Here is a 23,413-nt window from a genome sequence, read left to right as displayed (position 1 = left end):
CTCCTGAAGCCGAGGGCCACAGAGATCTCAATCTGCGCACCCACGGCTTCAGAAAGATGGCCGCAGGGAAACAGGTGATGCACTCGGCTCTGCTCGCCGTGGACACCGGGCCACGGCGTAGCCACATTTCTGCCTCCGGCATCCTAAGGAAGGGACCCTGCACTCCGCACCGCCGACATCGAGCCTCAGCATCGCCACACCTCTGCCGCCGCCGGTTCTGCTGCTTCACCACTGCCGCAACTCCCCGGTAAGCCTGCATTCGGACTATTTTCCACCCAAACTTTTTGGGGAAAATGCGTTTTGTAGTCTGAAAAATAAGGTACTTTTTTCTGTGGATTTAGCATTTCTGTGAATCGCTAGTCTAATATTTAGTTGTATACCCACAGTTTTTTAGAACAGCTTCACATCTATTTTTCATAGAGTCAACCGACTTCTGGCACCTGTCTACTGTTATTCCAGCCCAGGATGCTTTGACTACACCCCACAATTTTTTGGCATTTGTTGGCTTTACCTCAGAATTGGCATTTTTAATGTCACCCCACAAGTATTTTATCGGATTAAGGTCTGGGGATTGGGCTGGCTGCTCCATATCCTCAATTTTGTTGGACTGGAACCAAGATTTTGCTAGTTTACTGTTGTGTTTAGGGTCCTTGTCTTGTTGAAACACCCATTTTAAGGGCATATCCTCTTCAGCGTAAGGTAACATAACCTCTTCAAGTATTTAAATGTATGCAAACTGGTCCATGGTCACTGGTATGTGGTAAGTAGGTCCGGCACCATAGTAAGAGGAACATACCCATATCATGATGCTTGCACCACCATGCTTCACTGTCTTCAGAGTGTACTGTGGCTTGAATGCAGAGTTTGGGGGTCGTCTGATGAAATGTATGCGGCCACTGGATCCAAAAAGAACAATTTTACTTTCATCAGTCCTCACACTGTTGTCACGGAGTTTCCGCGACTGAACAGAGCCAGAGAACTGCAGCGTCTTGTGGCTCCTGCATTGCCGCTGAGAAGAAGCACTTCTCCGGCGTATTAAGGGTGTTTGTTTCTTTCAGCAGGACAGGGGTTAATCGGTCATGTGGAAATCCCTGCTTTCAGCTGTGCTTGGTTAACCACTCCTCTCTCCTACAAAAACTACCTTACAAAGGTTTTTAGGTTTCGCCAACTACTACCGAAAATTCATAAAAAACTTTTCGGTAGTAGCCAAACCACTCACTGATATGACCAAAAAGGGGACAGACTACTCCAAGTGGCCCAGTCCAGCCAGGGAGGCGTTTGACACACTGAAGAGGTGTTTTGCTTCTGCGCCGATTCTTATTCAGCCTGATGTCACTCGGCCTTTTATTGTAGAGGCGGATGCATCCGAGGTTGGAGTGGGGGCTGTTTTGTCGCAGGGTGCCTCTCCTGGTAAATGGCAACCATGCGCATACTTCTCTAAAAAAAACTTAGGCGTTATTCTTTACCAGGTTTAACTTTTTTGTTACTTTTAGGCCGGGGAGCAAAACTGTTAAAGCAGATGCTTTGTCCCGCTTCTTTCCGGGGGGAGGCGATAAGTGCAAACCGGTACCTATTCTACAAAAAGGGGTAGTGATGGCATCAATATGCTCGGATCTTGAAAGAGAGGTGGTTGATGCTCAGGGGGACGCCCCTGCTACCTGTCCTCTGGGTAAACTGTTTGTGCCGCTCAATCTTCGTCTGAGTCCTCAGTGAACACCATGATACAGTGCTGGCTGGACATCCAGGGAATAAGGCCACCACAGATCTACTTACTAGGTGTTTTTGGTGGGCAAGTGCTCATAAGGATGTTCGGGAGTATGTGGCCGCCTGCAATGTCTGTGCGCGTTCTAAGACTTCGCTTGCGCGACCATCTGGGGCTCTCCAACCATTGGAGATCCCCAACAGACCTTGGACTCACTAGTCGGTTGATTTTATTACTGACTTACCTGCGTCTGCAGGGAACACTGTAATCTTGGTGGTGGTAGATAGGTTCAGTAAATGTCTCATTTTATTGCGCTACCAGCCTTGCCTAACGCCAAGACTCTGGCGCAAGTCTTCATCAGGGAGATAATCAGACTGCATGGGGTTCCTACCGATATTGTCTCAGATTGGGGGGTGCAGTTTGTCTCCAAATTCTGGAGGGCGTTTTGCAACCGTCTTGGGATCCATTTGTCACTCTCGTCGGCTTTTCACCCGCAGTCTAACGGGCAGACTGAAGGGATTAATCAAAATTTGGAAACATATCTTAGATGTTTAGTGTCTGAGAATCAGGAGGACTGGGTGACCTACTTACCGTTGGTTGAGTTTGCAGTTAATAATCGCTGTCCAGAATCAACCGGTAAGTCCCCGTTTTTCGGTGCATATGGGTTCCATCCACAGTTTAGTTCGTTTAATGGTGATCACCCCTCTGGTTTACCGGAGGGGGAACGGTTTTCTTCTTCCATATCTACCATATGGCAGGGGGTGACTAATAATTTGCGAAAGATGGATTCCAAGTATAAGAGTGTGGCCGATCGGAGACGAATGGTGGGTCCGGACCTGTGTGTTGGTGACTGGGAGTGGTTGTCCACAAAGAACATGAAGTTGAAGGTTCCATCTTGGAAATTGGGCCCCAGGTTTATTGGTCCCTATAAAATCTTAGCCGTCATCAACCCGGTAGCAATTCCGCCTTGCTCTGCCACCAACTTTCAAAATTCATAATGTTTTTCACCGTTCACTTCTCAAGAAATATGTGACATCGGCTGGACCTTCACCCCTGCCACCTTCTCCTGTTATGGTCGATGTAAATCTGGAGTTCCAGATTGCTAAGATCTTGGAATCTCGTTTTGTTCGCCGGTCACTGCAGTACTTGGTGCATTGGAGAGGGTATGGTCCTGTGGAGAGGATGTGGGTTCCAGCTTTTGACGTCCATGCGGCTAGACTGGTTCGGGCCTTCCATGTGGCAAATCCTGATAAAACAGGCCCTGAGGTTCCAGAGGTCCCTTCTAGAAGGGGGGGTACTGTCACAGGGTTTCCGTGACTGAACAGAGCAAGAGAACCGCAGTGTCTTGTGGCTCCTGCATTGCCGCTGAGAAGAAGCACTTCTCCGACGTATTAAGGGTGTTTGTTTCTTTCAGCAGGACAGGGGTTAATCGGTCATGTGGAAATCCCTGCATTCAGCTGTGCTTGGTTAACCACTCCTCTCTCCTATAAAAACTAGGTCCACAGGCCAGATCTTTGTCTGAGATGACATTTGCTTCAAGCATCTGGAGAGAGAGGAGCTGGTGTTAAGGTACTGTCACACTTAGCGATGTACCAGCGATCCCGACCAGCGATATGACGCGGTCAGGATCGCTGGTACATCGCTAAGTGGTGGCTAGTGAGCTGCCACACAGGCAGATCTCACTAGCGACATCGCTGGGGACGGGGATCGCTACTTACCTGTCACACCAGGCGATCCTGCGTCCTCCCGCCCGCCTCCACGCGTCGCTCGTCGTCACAGCAGGAAGCTGACGACGAGAAACAGTCCTGAACGTTCTCGCGCGATCAGCGATAACCAGCGGGGGAGCCGGTCGGAGGTAAGTATCAGACGCAGAGATATCGCTAGCAATATCGCTATAACGTCACTAGTTATAGCGATATTGCTAGCGATATCTCTTAGTGTGGCATGCCCTTTAGGAGTGCTGGAGGAGTTTATTGTGCGACGACTGTGTGGTTTGTACGCTTGGAGATTCCTCATCCATTCCTGCTTTGTTTTGTTCCCCCATCCTTCACACCCTGGTGTAAACTTCTGTTGCTTGTGAGAGTATTATTTGTGAGTGGAATTTTCTTTTACCCTTGTCTCGTTCCCCTGTCTGTCGGGTTGGTGTACTTAGGTACACGGTAACGCCTCGGGGCAGACGCAGGGCTAAGCTAGGAGACCGGGCTAGGGCGGAGGCCCCGGCATCCTCGTCATCTGAGGTATCCCGGGGAACAGGGCGAGTTAGGGTGCCCCCCTAGTGTCAGGGCCAGGAAAGGTGCCCTTGGTCTCAGTTTACTCGCCAGCCCAATCGTGACAACTGTTTCTCCATTTCTCTTTAGGCCAGTTGATGTATTCTTTTGCATATTGTGTCCGCTTCAGTTCATGTCTTTTTTAGACCAGTGGGACTTTGTGGGAACTTCTTGTTAAGAGATTAGCTTCACTCAGGCATCTTCTAATTATCACAGGACTCACAGGTAACTTGAGACGGTCTTTAATCATCCTGGAGCTGATCATTGGCTGAGCCTTTGCCATTCTGGCAATTCTTCCATCCATTCGAATGGTAGTCTTCCGTTTTCTTCCACATCTCTCTGGTTTGGCTTTCCATTTTAAAGCATTGGAGATCATTCTAGCTGAACAGCCTATCATTGTCTGCACTTTTTTTTATAAGTTTTACACTCTACAATCAACTTTTTAGTCAAAGTACACTGTTCTTCTGAACAGTATCTCGAACTTCCCATATTTCTCAGGCTTTCAAGGAGAAATGCATGTACATCATGTCCTGGCTTGACCCTTAAATAAGGGCTACCTGATTGACACCTGTTTCTTCACAGAATGATTGACCTCACTAAGGGTGGTTTCACATTTGCGTTTCCAGCAGCAGCGTCGGCCTGCGCACGTTCGCCGCTAAGCCCCGCCCCCTGCTGCACCTCCTCCGGTAGCTCCGCCTGCATGTGACCTGCATCCCTTATCTTTAGCACTGGGGATGCAGGCCGTGCGCAGGTATGCGTTTGGCGGCGCATGCGCCCTATTGACGGTGCGCCGACCGGCGCCAAACGCAACCTATTGCAAAACGCATACCTGCGCACGGCCTGCGTCCCCAATGCTAAAGATAGGGGACGCTGGTCGCATGCAGCGTCATGCGCCCCTAGGCGGAGCTACCGGAGGAGGCGGGGCTTAGCGGCAGCCGTGTGCAGGCAGATGCTGCTGCTGGAAACGCAAATGAGAAACCACCCTAATAGAACTCCATACTGCTATTATTTTGAACACAACCCCTTTCAATTAATTATTCTAATACACAGACTCAAAAACCTGCAGGTCATGAATGCGGAGTCTGGTGGTTTTCTTAGAATCTACTGCACAACTGGTAAATTGTTTATACCAAAAACAGTGATTAATCTGGTTAGTCATATTGGACTGCTATTATTTTGACCACTACTATAGGTGAGTAATGGGAGTGTGCTGCCATATCCATTGTTTTCTAAGCTTTCGACCATACTTTGTGAATTCCCCTAATAATTATACCCTAGGAATTATAGTTCTGAAACCCTCCTCCCTCCAAGGCTCCCACCAAGTTTCTTACCCCCAGCATGTGTCTGATCATTCTGGCGGAGGAGGATGGAAGTTCCTGGTTACCCTACCCCTTTAGATGCTGCAATTATGGAGAAAGAAAGTACATTAGGAGCTCCGGAATTGCCAGACCTAGGTCTGTGCAGGGTCTCAAGTCTTATTCTTGGAGTATTCTTTTTCAAAATCAGGTCCCTGAAAATGCTATTCACTTTGTAAAAAATTGCAAGGGAAGCCATATTGGTGCCTTGTGCAGTAGGTAAGTCAGCTGTGGCATAAGAACCATCTTAATTAAATTGGCTTTCCCTATCACCAACAAAGGTAGTTTACACCATGTCGTTGTGTTAGTCTGAAATTTAGTTAGGAGGGGGGCAATATTTAGAGATTCGTACTGTGTAATATCTTTGCTTACTACAATGCCCAAATATTTAAATGAACGAACCATCTTAAGTTGTCCCGCAGCTATCCTCTCATTTGAGGGTTCCGTTCCCACTGTCTTAAGCGCCGATTTGCCCCAGTTGATAGAGAGGCCCAAATAGCGTACCATATTTGATATGCAAATTGCCTCTTCAGAGAGGAAAAGGACTTGAACTCTATAGCACCACCTGTTGGTAGTAGCGATCCTACAAGTCACAATCAACCCTTTAACGAGTCTTGTAATGTGACTTAGGATAAAAGCCAAATCGGGCTATTGGCCCTCGTCAGTGCAAAGTATGAGAACTGATTTGGCTAGGTGAGAGGTTCTGGACTGAGGTCTAAGGGGTAAGGTTTCTCCTTGTGGAGAGTGATATACCAGCTCTGGCTGGTCAAGGTAAGGAGGCTTATTCGCCGTGCAATGCTCCTCTGGGAAAATAATATTTGATAGTAATGGTCATAGCTTCCCCTAATGATGCCGACCAATAGTCTAGGAAGAGAAGAACATCATCAGCATACAATGCAATTTTTTTTCTTGGTGTTCCCCCATATGGGAAGCCCTGAATTTTTGAGGAAAGACTGATTTCTGCAGCCAATGGTTCTATAGCATTGGCAAATAGCAGAGAGAGCGGGTGGCACTGCTTTGTGCCTCTCTGTAAAGGAAAAGATTCCGACTTAAGGTTATTAACCTGAACCTTGGCTTGGGGGGCAGAATAAAGAAGCCAAATCCCACATGAGATGGTGTACGCCACAAGAAGGCTCACGCGATGCCGCAAAGGCTTTATCTGCATCAAGAGATGCTATTATCTTATATTTTATGGTTCTTAGAGGGAAACCGAAGGTTTAAAAATAATAATTTAACTGCCGTTGTCATATTTAGCATAAACCCGGCCTGGTCTTGGTGAATTATGGACGCTATCACTTTATTAAGCCTGTTGGCTAATAATTTTTACAAGGTCTTGATGTCCACTGTAGGTAATCAAATAGGATGCTAAAATTCTGGAAGCAGTGGACCTTTCACTTCCTTTTGAATCAATGCAATGATGGCCTTGCCTTGTTCATTGATGGTGGTAATCTACTCTCTTGTATTGCATCATTAAAAACCTCTAAAGGTTTTGGGATAATAATTTTACTGTACTTTTTATATACTTCGACTGGAATACCATCTTCCCAAATCATAGGCAGTGAGGCCCATCCCTTGTTGACCTCAAGGAACGCTTTCAATAATTTAGGAATACCACTGTCACAGGGACAGGATATTCAACCAGAAGGAGTTAAACTTCCTGATTTATATCCACTCTGCAGAGACCCAAGAGGGGTGGCAGCGTTGCCCTATTTCTTTTTGTATTATTTGTCTGGGCAGGCCAAAGCCATAAGCACATGGATGCCCGGCGGCCGCCTCTCTAATTCTGAAGATCATCTACTCTATGCCGCACAAACTAGTTGCCCGTTGGGATTCTTGGAAATGAGGAAAACAAATGTCTCGAGACTGTTAACCCTACTTCGTCTGGCACGATCAGTATGGAAACAGATTAAAAGGGTGGTTGAATTTGAGGATATTATAGCTGAGATGCCCCTATGGAATAATGGTTACCTTCCGGCGTTACTTGAACATCCATCTGCCGAGTTTTGGGCTCAGTATAATGCCTCTATGATAGGTGATCTATATGACCATGGAAATTTGATCTCTTTTGAACAATTACAAGTTAATCGCAGTGTCCCGAGGTCCCAGTTCTTTCGTTATTTACAATTAAGTTCAGCTCTTCAATCGCACATGAAATGTATAAGTATAGATAACGCTATTTCGTCTCTACCCTTAATAGGGATACTTAAATCACAGGGCCCCCAAGGTCTCCTCTCTTCTCTGTATACACATATGTTGTCAGTAGGGACAGAATCTTCCATAGACTCCATTAAGAAGAAATGGGAAAGGCTCATCTCAGATGCACGGGGAGAGAAATGGGAAGAAATTCTAGAGTCATCAATTAAGGTATCTCCGTCTGTTAATAATAGGATGATACAATTATATATTATAAATCAATCCTATCTGATTCCAACTCGACTCTTTAAGATGGGCCGATACCAGTCATCGGAATGTTTGAGATGTCATTCAATAGATGCAGACTTTATTCATATGATCTGGTGTTGTCCTATTGTTGCACCATATTGGAGGGAGGTGACATCACTATTGACATCTCTGGTACAAGTTCCGGTTCCCCTTGAGCCACAGGTCTGTCTGTTTGGAGTATGGGATGAGGAAACATGGGGTCGATATGTTGGGATTTTCCTACGGGAGACACTGTTTATGGCACGAAAGGTATTGGCAATGCGGTGGATGGGAAGTTCATCTCCCTCTCTCGGGTCCTGGATCAATTTAGTGAATTCAATTATCCCATATGAACGTACGCTGTATCAAAACAGAGGGTGCCTGGGTAAATTCGAAAAGATTTGGGAGAGGTGGAATTCCTCTCACCTCGCTTTGTAGAGTTGAGATGTCACATAATAAACAGCTAATAATGTGGAAGTAGGCTGCGGAATAGTTTCTGTTCTTGTTGATGTAGGTACGGTTTAGAAGTTAGGTAGATTTCATCACTGTAATAATAACGCAAGACCATTGTGATTTAATTGGCATTATGTTTTGCTTTATTTGTATACAACTGGTATGTACATTTTGCTTTACATTTTAATGTCGTATGAAGCACATGTATATTTTGTATTATGCTTAACATTATATACCAGATTGTGTACTATACACCTGTTTATGGTTTAATAAACGAATTTAAAGGCAAAAAAAAAAAAATTCCTGATTTATGGAACTTCCATGGCCAAGAGGGATCAGTTCCACCAAAAGAGGGGAGTGATCAGAGAGTCCCTGAGGCAAATATTCTATTTTACCAAATATTCCTGCAGCTGGAATATTACCTATTATGAGATCTATGCAAGACAAAGACCCATATACAGCCGAGTAACAAGAAAATGCACTATCATTTGGTGTCTTTTTCGCCAGACGTCCAGAAGAGCCACTTCGCCCAATACTTTCCCAAAGGGGGTTCTCCATCCCGTGACGCAGCTGTATTCACAGAGAATCTGTCTAGCATATTATGTACTGTGTTGTTAAAAACTTAAAATCTCTCACAAGCATCAGGGGGCACCCAGGATGTTTGTTAGCAAATGATAGTATACTTTGAAGGAGCGTCCCTGTATAAGGTGGGGGAGTATAGACAGCGATAATAAGGATTAAGGTATTAAATAGTTTCCCTAACTAGCACCCCTTCCTTATCAATGCATTGAAAGAGAATAGTCGGTGGATCAGAATGCTAACCCCTCACGAGTAAAGGGCCCGTTACACACAGCGATCTCGCTGATTTTGTGACACATCAGCGATCTCTCCAGCGAGATCGCTGTGTGTGACATCCAGCAGCGATCGGCCCCCCCCCCCCCACGGGGGTATCGCTGATCGTGCTGGATCGTCCTGGCCCGTTTTTTCATCGCTGGTCTCTGGCCAGCGCGCATTGCTGCGTATGGCAGCGGGAGCCAGCGATGAGCGACGCTGCACGCTGGTTACCAACGTAAACATCGGGTTTCTAAGGGCCCCGCAACCCTTAGAAACCCGATGTTTACATTGGTAACTAGCGTGCTCGCTGGTCCTGATCGCTGGAGGGGCTGTCTATGTGACAGCTCACCAGCGATCAGCTAACAATGTCCCAGCGATCCCATCCACGTCGGATCGTTGGTGGAATCGCTGGGACATCGTTATGTGTAACGGGGCCTTTAGTGGAGAAAACTGCATCATAATTTAAACCTGCCCAGGAGGGGGTTAACAAATGTGTTCTGTACTGTTGCATGGGTCTCCTGAAGACATACTATGGAAGACTGGTATTTGTTCATGTTGTCAAAAACCGCTTTCCTTTTTCAAGCTAATTATCAATTTTATCTGTCATTTTTGGCATCATCAAATCTATATAAGAATTGTTCACTTGTTCAATTTACAGATTTGTTGTTTGTAATTTGTTGAATTATCCCTTTAAAGGGAATCTGTCAGTAGGGTAGGATCAACTCTTTTAAGCTGTCTATATGGACATGTAGGTCATAGGAAGCTGGATAATATGACAACTTGATATCTGCGATCTGATGTCTTATTCCAGAGACATCCAGGTTTTTTCTTATAGGTAAATGAGATTAGTGATGAGCGAGTATATTCATTGCTCAGGATTTCCCAAGCATGCTCGGGTGTCACACCCAAGCAACAATGCTACTCGCCCATCACTAGTTAAGATCTATGGGCTGGATACAGGTCTCCCAAAGAGACGCCTCCAGAGCTTATTTTTAACCCCTTAATGACGAGCTTTTTTCAATTTTTCGTTTTTCGCTCCCCTTCTTTCCAGAGCAATAACTTTTTTTATTTTTCTGTCAATATCGCCATGTGAGGGCTTATTATTTGCGGGACAAATTGTACTTTTGAACAACACCATTGATTTTGCCTTGTAGTGTACTCGAAATTCCAAGTGCGGTGAAATTGCAAAAAAAGTGCAATACCACACTTTGTTTTTTGTTTGGCTTTTTTGCTAGGTTCACTTAATGCTAAAGCTGACCTGCCATTATGATTCTCCGGGTCATTACGAGTTCATAGACACCAAACATGTCTAGGTTCTTTTATCTGAGTGGTAAAAAAAAAAATTCTAAAATTTGCTAAAAAAAAAAAAAAGCACCATTTTCCGATACCCCGTAGCATCTGCATTTTTCGTGAACTCTGGTCGGGTGAGGGCTTATTTTTTGCGTGTTGAGCAGACGTTTTTAATTATACCACTTTTGTGCAGATACATTGTTTTGATCGCCCATTATTGCATTTAAATGCAATGTCGCGGCGACAAAAAAACCGTAATTCTGGCGTTTTGATTTTTTTCTTGCTACTCCGTTTAGCAATCAGGTTAATCTTTTTTTTTTTTTTTTGATTGGGCGATTCTGAATGCGGCGATACCAAATGTGTGTTTTTTTTTTGTTGTTGTTTTTTTTTTATTTTGAGAGAAGGGGTGATTTTAAATTTTTTATTTTTTTTTATATTTTTAAACACTTTTTTTTTTTTTACTTTTGGCATGCTTCAATAATCTCAGCGTTTGACAGCGGGATTTAACTAGTTAATAGGCGCGGGTGGATTGCGATTCCACCTGTGCCTATTGCGGGCACGTCAGCTGTTCAAAACATCTGACATGTCACGGCTTTGAGGTGGGCTCACCGCCGGAGCCCACCTCAAAGTGGGGGATACTGACCGCTGACGTACTATCCCGACGTCGGTCAGTAAGGGGTTAATAAAAGGAGGCATTACCAGTGCCAGTGTGAGACATGTAACTAACACAGAACAGTAAAACTGAACTTTGTCTCCTTACAAACACATTTGTTGCCCTTCTTAAAACTCTGCTGTATGGCAGCAATATTGCACCACTGTCTGCCTGTGATATGGAAGCTGAGAAGAACCTGCAGATGTGTTCGGTATCATTACACACAGCTCTGCAGTGAGATCAGGAGAGCAGAGAGCGGCCATTACACATCACACTGGTAACTCCCTTATATTTATAATATCTCGGTATAATCACACACAGCTCTGCAGTGAGATCAGGAGAGCAGAGAGCGGCCATTACAGATCACACTGGTAACTCCCTTATATTTGTAATATCTCGGTATAATCACACACAGCTCTGCAGTGAGAGCAGGATAGCAGAGAGCGGCCATTACACATCACACTGGTAACTCCCTTACATTTATAATAATCTCTGGAGGCAGATTCTCATGCAGCTCTGTCATTTATAATAATCTCTGGAGGCAGATTCTCATGCAGCTCTGTCATAGTCCTGAGCAGCTCATTTACATGTAAGAAAAACCTGGATTTCGCTGGAATAAAACATTAGATCGCAGATATCAAGTTGTCATTCTGTTCAGCTTCCTATGACCTACATGCAACTGTCATCTCCTATCTCAGTAATGGGAAAATCTGTATTCACGAAAAACACATTTTACCCATTGAGAATGAAAGATAAGTCCTGGAGGAAAAAGAATCAGATTTCTCTGATAAGAAACTTTGTAATATACATTATTTGCATGTGTACTATTGAATTATGAAATAATAATTAAAATCTTGATTACTCTTTAAGCTATTGCAGCCTCTAAGATGCAAAGTCAGAAGAGGAAGAGCACTACATACTCAAGGAGCAGTTCATCTGATGATACCGAACCAGTGGAAAAGAAACCTCACGTCAAAGAGGTAAGATTAACAGAATGCACTTTGTTTAGCATCTTCCTTTTTTGTGTCTGAACAGTGTTTGGTTTTGTTTTCTACCAGGAATTTGACGTCCCGGCGGTGACCAGCTCTGTTTTCCCTGAGGATTCGGGGATTGGCAGTGACCTTAGTAACACAGATACACCTACAGTAACACAACATTTTCCTGAGTTGGAGCCGTCCACTAATAAGTGTAAGTTCTGAGTGCTGAAATGGAAGGTGATAAATGCTGTGACAGTTAAGCGATGTGTCATTCTGAGTCATAAAATAGTCGGGCAGATGTGGTGTATATTCACACTTTCTATTTCACATGCTTTGTAAACCAGTGACATCTTTTCTTTTCCCTTCTGTATACTAGCAAAGATGAAGGTGACATTTGTTATGGAGTTTGGTAATTGTTCCTCCAACTTCAAGCAAACTAAGCAAATAAGTTCCACCAATTAAAATGTTTTTGGTTTTTTTTTAAATGGTTTACCACGCTCAAAAATAGCCATACTGGGTGCAGCAGCTGTGACAGAGTTCTTAGATGTAGGATGTAGCAGAGATCAAAAGCTTTCCCTGCCTACACCAGGCTCTGTATATACATTGTCTATAGACAGTGAGCCTCTTATCAGATGAGGAGGCATGAGGCAGCTATTCTGTGCAATGATAATGTCTTAGTGGTAAAGCCTTCATTGTAAGTAAAAAAAGAGCACACATCCTGATGAGTGATACATCACTGAACTCAGTGTTTAACCCCTACTTCATGCTATTCTTAGATTACATAGCAAAAACCTGCTGACGGATTCCCTTTAACGGCCTATGGGATATATTTTCGTATATTTGGTCTCTTTGCAAAGTGAAGCCAACTCAGGAGCTGAGCCGGCACAATACCAGGCAGATGCCAGTTGTGTTGTAAAGCTGGCATTTGAGTGGTATGAACCAGGCTCAGTTCCCTGTAACTGCAGTGACCAAAGCTTGCTCAAATCAATGCATTTTAACCATTTAAATGCTGCTGTCAATTTCTGACTACTGCATTTAAATTACATCATTGGGAGGAACCGATGGATTACAATGGCAGCTTGGGGCCTGCCCTTTAACTGTCAAGTTAGTCCTCCTGGGAAGCTCATCCACAGGCTTAATTGGAGAACTGCCTAGTACAAAAACAAGCCCTCATATGGCTGTCCACAGAAAATAAAGAATGTTATGGCTATTGAAACAAGGGGAGGAAAAAGACAAGAGCACACAAATAGAAAATCCTTGAGTCATTATAGGGGTAAACAAATGAGAAAACAATGAGAATGGGATCTGAACAAACTAGGGTACCAGAGATTCAACAAACAGATCTCATGAAATTATCCAGGAACCTGTGTGTTCACAAATACAGTGGGAACGCACCAGTAAAGACAGTTTTCTGCATAAATTCTCTCTTCTAATTATAATTTTGGTGACAATATTTTGTACAAGCCAAAACTGCTGTTATGGTTTCCCTGTGCTAAACTGCTTCCGCCACATTCTTCTAATCGTAAATAGCTCCCTAAGGCTGTGTGCACACAATGCGGATTCCGCTGCGTTTCCGCAGCGGTTTTGGGCGCTGCGGACCCGCAGCAGTTTTAGCTGCGGTGTACAGTACCATTCAAATGAATGGTAAAAAAAAAACACTGTGTAGACGTTGCGGAAAAATCCGCGCTGATTTGCTGCGGTTTTGAAACCGCAGAAAGAAGTGACATGTCAATTCTTTCTGCGGAATCCGCAGCGGGTTCCTATCTCCACCATTGTGGAGATGGTGAATCCGCAGGACCAAACCGCAGGCAAAACCGCAGATAATCCGCAGGTCTTTTGACCTGCGGTTTATCTGCGGTTTTTGCAAAATCCGTGCGGATTAATCCGCAGCGGATTCCGCAGCGTCTGCACACACCCTAAGTGTCTTTATTAGTGATGAGCGAACATTCTCGGATAAGGTGCTATCTGAGCATGAGCGTGTACTCACCGAGTGTCTTCGGCGGGCTTGAATGATGTGTTCAGGTCCCCACAGCTGAATGTCTCATAGCTACTCAATAGCCGCAACATGTGCAGGGATTGCCTAACAAACAGGCAATCCCTGCATGTGTTGTGGCTGTGGAAAAGCCTCGAGACATCCAGCTGCGGGGACTCTCAACATAATTCGCGCAAGTCGAAGACATTCGGTTAGTACACATGCTCAGATAGCACCTTATCCGAGAATGTTTGCTCATCATTAGTCTTTATCTCACAACCCCAGCCCAGCATACTTTAGCATATTAACATAATGATTGTTCACCACTGTATGAAATTGATCACCAACTGTCCTTCATACCTAATGCAAGCCTCAAATTCCAGTCTTCTTGTTTCTATGAGTTAATTTCCAAAGGTATGCAGATCTATGGTGGTGTAATGAAGACACTTTTAGCATGTACTAGACTTGAAGGAAGCAGTTCAGCACAATAAAACCTGTTGTCAAGTTCCCTTTAATGGAAAATGCAAATCTGACCAGTACACAGGTCAAATAGTATTGGTATGTTTAGTTCAGAGAAAGTTTTTTATTATTTTTAATCTACCGGTTGACTTTTTGCATCTTATTCCATTGCACTAGGTGGCTAGTTCTACATTTTTCCTTCCACACCCTCCATCTCTCCCCTTGCTTTTGCATCATATTAGAAACAAGATAATTGTCTGTCTTATCTGCAGTTGTAGTAGTATAAATAGTATTTTGCGATCTGTGAAATCGAAAATAATTACCTGTTCAGATGTGACCATCTGAATTCAAGGGAATTCATTATTTTTTTTTTTTTTTTTCAAAACCCCAGTCACATGCTGCGGTAAAACAAAATCGGGTTCAGTTTTTAGAAGTGGTACAGAAATTTCACTATTTTGTGAGTCCTATCCATCGTCCATTTAGTAACATAGTTAGCAAGGCCGAAAAAAGCCATTTGTCCATCCAGTTCAGCCTATATTCCGTCAGAATAAATCCCCAGATATACGTCCTTCTAAAGAACCTAATAACTGAAAGATACAATATTGTTACGCTCCAGGAAGACATCCAGGCCTCTCTTGAACCCCTCGACTGAGTTCGCCATCACCACCTCCTCAGGCAAGGAATTCCAGATCCTCACTGCCCTAACAGTAAAGAATCCTCTTCTATGTTGGTGGAAAAACCTTTTCTCCTCCAGACACAGAGAATGCCCTCTTATAACCGTCACATTCCTTGGTATAAACAGATTCTCGGAGAGCTATATGCATTGTCACCTTATATACTTATACATGGTTATTAGATCGCCCCTCAGTTGTTTTTTTTTTTTTTTCTAGACTAAATAATCCTAATTTTGCTAATCTCTCTGGGTATTGTAGTTCCTCCATCCCCTTTATTAATTTTGTTGCCTTCCTTTGTACTCATTCTAATTCCATTATATCCTTCCTGAGCACCGGTGCCCAAAACTGTACACAGTACTTCATGTACGGTCTAACCAGGGATTTGTACAGAGGCAGTATTATGCTCTCATCATGTGTATCGAGACCTCTTTTAATGCACCCCATGATCCTGTTGCCTTGGCAGCCGCTACCTGGCACTGTCTGCTCCAGATAAGTTTACCATTAACTAGGATCCCCACGTCCTTCTCCATGTCACATTTACCCAGTGGCTTCCTGCTCAGTGTGTAATGGTGATATTGATTCCTTCTTCCCATGTGTATAACCTTACATTTATCATTGTTAAACCGCATCTGCCGCCTTACGGCGCAAGTTTCCGACTTATCCAGATCCATCTGTAGCAGAATACTATCTTCTCTTGTATTGACTGCTTTACATAGTTTTGTATCCTCTGCAAATATCAATATTTTACTGTGCAAACCTACCAGATCGTTAATAAATAGGTTGAAGGGAATAGGTTCTAACACCGACCCCTGCGGTACCCCACTGGTCACAACGACCCAGTTAGAGAATATACCATTTATAACCACCCTCTGCTTTCTAACTCTAAGCCAGTTACTTACACATTTACACACATTTTCCCCCAGACCCAGAATTCTCATTTTGTGTACCAACCTCTTGTGTGGCAAGGTATCCAACGCTTTGGAAAAATCAAGATGTATCAAGTCCAGTGACTCACCTTGGTCCAGTCTATAGCTTACCTCTCATAAAAGCTGATTAGATTGGTTTGACAGGAGCGATTCCTCATAAACCCATGCTGATATGGAGTTAAACTGTTATTCTCATTGAGATAATCCAGAATAACATCCCTCAGAAACCCTTCAAATATTTTACCAACAATAGAGGTTAGACTTAGCCTATAATTTCAAAGTTAACTTTTAGAGCTCTTTTTGAATATTGGTACCACATTAGCTATGAGCCAGTCCTGTGGAACAGACCCCGTCGCTATAGAGTCCCTAAATAAATATAAGAAATAAAGGCTTGTCTATTACAATACTTAGTTCTCTTAGTACTCGTGGGTGTATGCCATCCGGACCCGGAGATTTATCTATTTTAATCTTTTTTTAGCCGGTTTTGCACTTCTTCTTGGGTTAGATTGGTGACCCTTAACCCCTTCACTCCCAAGGGTGGTTTGCACGTTAATGACCGGGCCAATTTCTACAATTCTGACCACTGTCCCTTTATGAGGTAATAACTCTGAAACGCTTCCATGGATCCCACTGATTCTGACATTGTTTTCTTGTGACATATTGTACTTCATGTTAGTGGTAAAATTTCATTCAAATAACTTGCGTTTTATTTGTGAAAAAATGGAAATTTGGCGAAAATTTCGCAATTTTCCAGCTTTGAATTTTTATACCCTTTAATCACAGATATATGGCACACAAAAAACTTAAGTAACATTTCACATATGTTTACTTTACATCAGCACAATTTTGGAACCCAAATTTTTTTTTTTTGTTAGGTAGTTATAAGGGTTAAAAGTTGACCAGCGATTTCTCATTTTTACAACACCATTTTATTTTTAGGGAGCTCATCACATTTCAAGTCACTTTGAGGGGTCTATATGATAGAAAATACCCAAAAGTGACACCATTCTAAAAACTGCACCCCTTAAGGTGCTCAAACCAGATTCAAGAAGTTTATTAATCCTTCTGGTGCTTCACAAGAATTTTTTGAATGTTTAAAAAAAAAAATGAACATTTTAACTTTTTTTTTCACAAAAAAATTACTTCAGGTTCAATTTTTTTTTATTTTACCAAGGGTAACAGGAGAAATTGGACTGCAAAAGTTATTGTGCAATTTGTCCTGAGTACGCTGATACCTGATATGTGGGAGGGAGCCACTGTTTCGGCGCATGGCAGAGCTCAGAAGAGAAGGAGCGCAGTTTGACTTTTTCAATACAAAATTGGCTGGAATTCAGATCGGACGCCATGTCATGTTTGGAGAGTCCCTGATGTACCTAAACAGTGGAAACCCCCCACAAGTGACCCCATTTTGGAAACTAGACCCCCCCCCCCAAGGAACTTATCTAGATATGTGGTGAGAACTTTGAACCCACAAGGGCTTCACAGAAGTTTATAACGTACAGTCGTAAAATTAAAAAAACAAATTTTCTCCAAAAAATGATCTTTTCACCCCCAATTTTTATTTTCCCAAGGGTAACAGGACCCTAAAAGTTATTGTGCAATTTGTCCTGAGTACGCTGATACCCCACATGTGGGGGTAAACCACTATTTGGGCGCATGGCAGAGCTCGGAAGGGAAGCAGTGCCATTTGACTTTTGGCTGCAATTGGGATTGGACACCATGCCGCGTTTGGAAAGCCCCTGATGTGCCTAAACAGTGGAAGCCCCCCCACAAATGACACCATCTTGGAAACTAGACCCCCCAAGGAACTTATCTAGATGTGTGGTGAGCACTTTGAACCCCCCCCCCCCCCAGTGCTTCACAGAAGTTTATAACGCCCGGGCGTGAAAATAAAAAAATCATATTTTTTTTCCCACAAAAATGATATTTTTGCCCCCAATTTTTTATTTTCCCAAGGGTAACAGGAGAAATTGGACCCCAAAAGTTGTTTTGCAATTTGTCCTGAGTAGGCATATACCCCATATGTGGGGGTAAAACACTGTTTGGGTGCATGGCAGAGCTTGGAAGGGAAGGAGCACCATTTGACTTTTTTTTTTTTTTTTTTTTTTTTTATCATAAAGGTTTTTATTGAGTTTTCAGAAAAAATACAAACTTCTCATACAAAAACATCAAGAACAGGAGCAATGAGTAGCAAGAGGTGGAATAACCTCGAGCCATTATTAGAATATCAATCTGGGACATTAAATACCCCTTCCAACAACAACTTGAACATAGAAGCGGGGAGAGGGGGGGGGGAGGGGGAAGGGGAAGCAGCTCTACATGCATGGCATTCTTAGGCACAATCAATTTATTTATGGTGTAGGTGTCTATCTGGGGGAGGGCCGTTGCATAAAGGGAAGTGGCCCACGGATGCCATTGTTTAAGTCTCACCGTTCTCTTCTCTAGATTGGGGGTCAAGTTGGTTTCGTATAGCCAGTGTAGGTTGGTCCTCTCAATTAGTTCTGTTTTTGTAGGGGGGCTCACCGACCTCCACTTGTATGCCACACAGTACCTGCCGGCTATGAGAATGTGAGAAATGATATTTTTTAAAAGATCCGGGATCCCATCTAGGCCAATGTGTAGCACCGCTAAGGTTGGGTTTGGGGAAAGACGGAGACTAGTAACCTCATGGATTAGATTGAACACCTCCTGCCAGAAGTTAGATAACTTAGGGCAAAACCACCACATATGACACAAGGTGCCCCTGTGGTTGCATCCCCTCCAGCACAAAGGTGACATATGTGGGGAAAAGCCAGTTTAGTAGGGGAGTTGTACCACCGCAGATGAACCTTTTTTAATTGCTCTATGTGATTGAGACATGAAGAGAATTTGTGGATCCATTTTGAGGCCGCGAACCATTCTTGCGACGGAAGCTGAGAGGCTAGATCTTTTTCCCATTTGAGCATATACGGCAATTGTTTGTCTGGTTCCGGGGAGTTTAGCAGGTTATGGATGTATGAAAGGCCTTTGATTTTGCTATTTTGAAAGAATTTTTTAATTGCGGCGTGGTCGGCTGTTGTGGGAACCGGTAGGTGAGGAGCGGACTGAAGGAAGTGACGTATTTGAAAAAACTGGAATAAACTGTGTCGGGGGAGGTTAAATTTAACACACATTTCTGAGTACGGGAGTAGGACGCCTTCTCTGTAGAGATCTGCTAGGGTAATTGGACCTCCACGTGTCCAGGCGGCAAGATTCAAATTCGGAATGAAGGCTTCCAGCGATCTAAGGGGAAGGCTGGGACCTAGAGCCTGTGACACTGGCTTGCTCCATAAGGACCAAGCTTTCTTTAGAGCTGCTGTGGTGGGTAGAAGATCGCCGGGGGGCGAAGGGGTTAGGAGCAGGGAGTCTATGAATTGTTTAGGGGAGTGGGCCTGTGCCCAGGTGTACTCAATCTGTAACCATCTCAAGTCTGAATCATTCTTCCACCAATCTCGAGCCGGTTCCAGGATAGCAGCTCTGTGATATGTTAGAATATTAGGAATACCCATTCCTCCACCACTGAATGGGGCATGCATACATCTCAGGGCTATTCTAGGTTTTTTCCCAGCCCATATAAATTTACTCATTAGCGAATGAATTTTGGTGAGATACCGTTGCGGAATTGTTAGGGGCAGGCACCGAAGTAAGTAGATAATTTTTGGGAGACAGATCATTTTAAAAGTCTGCATTCTCGCCACCCAAGAGAGCGGGAGAAGAGAAAGGCGAGTAAGTTCTTTATCCAATGAGGTGTGCAGGGTCAGCAGATTTTTCCGGATCACGGAGTGTAGCGGGGCCAGTATAATACCCAGGTAGGGGATTCCCTCGTCTTCCCATTTGAAAGGGTAAAGATGAGAAAGAGTGGCTCTGGTAGAGGCTGGCAAGAAGAGCGGAAAAATTAAGGACTTGGTAATATTAAGCTTGTAATACGAGACTTGAGCGAAGGAGGACAGGATCTCCATTACGTGTTGTAGGGACACCTCTACATTAGTGCAAGATAAAATCACGTCATCTGCATATAGACTGACCACATGATTTATACTCCCCACTCGAATCCCCGAGATCCGAGGGCATTCACGGATAGTCTGCGCCAGAGGCTCTATAGCAAGGGCATAGATGATAGGGGAGAGCGGACACCCCTGGCGTGTCCCATTGGTTAATTCAAAACTCCGAGATATAAATCCGGATGCCAGAACTTTGGCGTTAGGGTTAGAGTACAGCGCCATTATGGCATTAAGTATGGGGCCTTTGAAACCAAACTTGGCCAGAACAGATTTCAGATATCCCCAGTGCACCCTGTCGAACGCCTTCTCTGCGTCCAGGGACAGGAATACACTGGGGATTTTCCTCCCCTCAGCCACCGCAATCAGATCCAGCATACGTCTCGTCCCATCCTTCGCCTGCCTCCCCGCCACAAACCCCACTTGATCCGGGGAAATCAGTGATGGAAGAACTTTATGTATTCTAGCTGAGATTATTTTGGCGTACAATTTTAAGTCGCAGTTTAGGAGGGATATTGGCCTGAAGTTTCCTGGTGAAATAGGGGGTTTTCCTGGTTTTGGCAGGGTAGTTATAATGGCCTCTAGATTATTTGGTGAAATATCTGCTGTGGCTCGCCAAGAGGAGAAAAGTCTCAGGAGGAAAGGAGACAGGGTTTCAGTGAATTGCCTATAATAGGAGTTAGTGAGGCCGTCTGGGCCTGGAGCTGAATTTCTTTTGGCTGTGGTCACCGCCTGGCGAACCTCTTCCAGAGAAAAAGGGGAATTTAGTTGCTCCAGCTGTACTGCAGATAACCGAGGAAGATTAATATTGTTTAAGAAGGAATTAATTGCCGTTTGGGTAGGCTTTGGGGCAGTGGGGTCATTTTTAAGGTTGTAGAGAGACTGGTAAAAGTCAGCGAATGCGTTGGCTATTTCTGTTGGGTTGCGTATTGTGGCATTAGAACCCGTCACGAGGTATTCAATTTTATTTTGCATTTCTCGTTTTTTAACCCTCCTGGCTAGTAAGGCACCCGCCCTGTCACCCATCACATAGTACCGCTGTTTGAGGGATCTTAAGTTTTTCTCATAGTCTGCCATCAACACCTGGCGGAGCTGTGTTCTTAGTTTCCTGAGTTCGTCAGATGTCGACAAGTTTGGGGCAGATTTATTGTGGGCTTCCAAAAGTACTATGTGGGACAGTAGAGCTTTGTAAGTTGCCTGACGCCTCCTTTTCTCCCTAGTGGCAATTTTGATGAATGACCCCCTAATATAGGCCTTGTGTGCAGACCAAAGCGTTTCCTCTGTCACCTCCTTGTTATCATTAAAGTTAAAAAACTCTGCGAGGTCGGCCTGCAACTCCTCAGAGATTTGTCTACAGGCTAGGAGGGAGTCATTCATGCGCCACCGGGCAAAAACAGGCGCGCGGCTTTGCTCCTGAACTGTCAGGTATATGGGGGCGTGGTCCGACCAAGCTATAAGTCCAATTTTTGAATCTGAGCAATCCATAATAAGTGAGCTATCAACCAGAAAGTAGTCCAATCTGCTGTAAGAGGTGAACCGAGGCGAGAAGAATGTGTAGTCCCTCTCATTTGCATGTTGGTATCTCCATATATCATGGAGATGCCTTTCTGAAATTATTGTGCTCATCTCCTTCCTCTTTACAGCAGAATTGGAGCAATCCAGAGTGCTGGACATTACCATGTTAAAATCCCCGCAGATTATTTGCTTACCCTCTTTAACGGATGAAAGCTTGGAAAGAAACCTCCGCAAAAAGCTGATCTGACCAGAGTTGGGGGCGTAAACGGTTGCAATAGTATACTTAGATCCATTTATGGAGCAATTAATAATGGCGTATCTACCGTCAGGGTCTAAATGTTGTGAATGTAGTGTGAACGCAACAGTATTTTTTACACAAATGAATACTCCAGCCTTTTTTTTTTTTTTTCCACAAGCCAGCAGTATGAAAGGAAATTTAGCATTATTTAACCTGTGCGAGTCCCCTTGGAGGAGATGAGACTCCTGACCACATATTACATCACATTTGGATTTAACCACTTCCCGCCAAAACATGGATCTCTTGGCTGGCGAGTTCAGACCCCTAACATTTATAGACATACAGTTCAGTACCATTGTACATGAAAAAAAAGTCTCTTGCCTAGAGCTGCAGGGGGAAAAGGAAGGTTAGGCAGGAAAGAGATAACACGAACAATATTGACATCACTAACATTACTTATGTAGGGAGCATCAGTCCACAAAGAAAAAAGCCCAAAAAAGGGGCCTGCGGTATGGTGGAAATTTACCGCCATGGGGGTTCAGGGTCCTGGTTGAACAGAACCAGCGGACCTTAAAAGTAGCAACTAAGTCTCAGCCGCGACTCAAACATATCACATAACTCACACGACGGACCAATCTTCATTCACTTTATCCTGTTGGGATGATCCTGTAGCTCCTGGAGATCTGGCCGGGAGATTTGCCAAGTTCCATGAGGACAGGAGCTTTGCCAACTGCTGTGGGGAATGGCAGGCGTGGGTATTTCCTGCTCGGAAAAGCAGGATCTTTACAGGGAAACCCCATCTATAGGATATAGCTTCATCCCTGAGAACTTTGGTATAAGGAGCAAATTCCCTCCTTTTTGCCAGGGTTCCTGCAGACAGATCTGGAAAAATGGACAGGTGCCGGAATTGCTCAGACAGAGGGGGTCTCTTTCTCAGGGCTTGCAGCAGGGCTTCTTTGGTCTTGTAAAAGTGCAGGCGAGCTAAAGTGTCCCGAGGGACATCAGCACTGAGGGATTTAGGCTTAGGGACTCTGTGTATTCTGTCCACCAGGAAATCAGTTGCCGTCAGGTCTGGGAGCAGCTCCTGCAGCAAGGAGCCCAGAAAACTCTGCAGCCCCTTGTCTGGTATGGCTTCTGGAATTCCTCTGATTCTTATATTATTTCGGCGGGACCTGTCCTCTAAATCCAAGACCTTGGTATGGAGCTTTTGCTCTTGTTCCTCCAGTGCTGCATTGGCATCAATGAGGCTATTGTGTGACTTTGTCAGCTCCCCCATTTTAGATTCAGTATGTGCTGTACGGCTGCCTATGGCAGTGATATCTCCCCTCAGCTCAGCCACCATATCTTTCCAATCCTGCTGCAGTGATGAGCGGAGGGCACTGAGCAGTTTCTGCATTGTACCTTTGGTAAGCGGTATATCTGCAGCGTCTGTGTCCAAGTCTGGGCCTGCTGTGGATCCCCTCCTGGATGAGCGTGAGGAAGCTGTGGAGGAGGATGCTGCCGCCATTTTCCCTCGCCACGTGCTGGAGAAGAAGTCTGTAACTTTCGCCGGGGACGGCTTCTTCTGGGATTTTCCCCTTGGCATGCTACGATCCTGGATACCTCCGCAGCACATCCCCCCCCCCACCCCCCCCCACCCCCGTGTGCAGAGAGATTGGTGCC

At 44.4% G+C, this 23,413-nt stretch overlaps 1 protein-coding gene across 1 annotated transcript in view; it reads left to right on the top strand.

The window, feature by feature from the left end:
• The window catches only part of IRF9 (interferon regulatory factor 9), a 58,604-nt gene that overhangs the window by 10,902 nt on the left and 24,289 nt on the right, over positions 1-23,413 (top strand). Inside the window, exons 4-5 of the mRNA XM_073575364.1 lie at positions 11,845-11,954; positions 12,033-12,162. Of these exons, the coding sequence (XP_073431465.1) occupies positions 11,845-11,954; positions 12,033-12,162 (240 nt within the window). The remainder of the gene's footprint in view (positions 1-11,844; positions 11,955-12,032; positions 12,163-23,413) is intronic.

This window comes from Dendrobates tinctorius, unplaced genomic scaffold, assembly GCF_039654945.1.
Source record: "Dendrobates tinctorius isolate UK_male_01 unplaced genomic scaffold, ASM3965494v1 ptg000044l, whole genome shotgun sequence".
Lineage (NCBI taxonomy): Eukaryota > Metazoa > Chordata > Amphibia > Anura > Dendrobatidae > Dendrobates > Dendrobates tinctorius.
The sequence above is the reverse complement of the archived record's forward strand: the minus strand, read 5'-3'. Positions and strand labels throughout refer to the sequence as shown.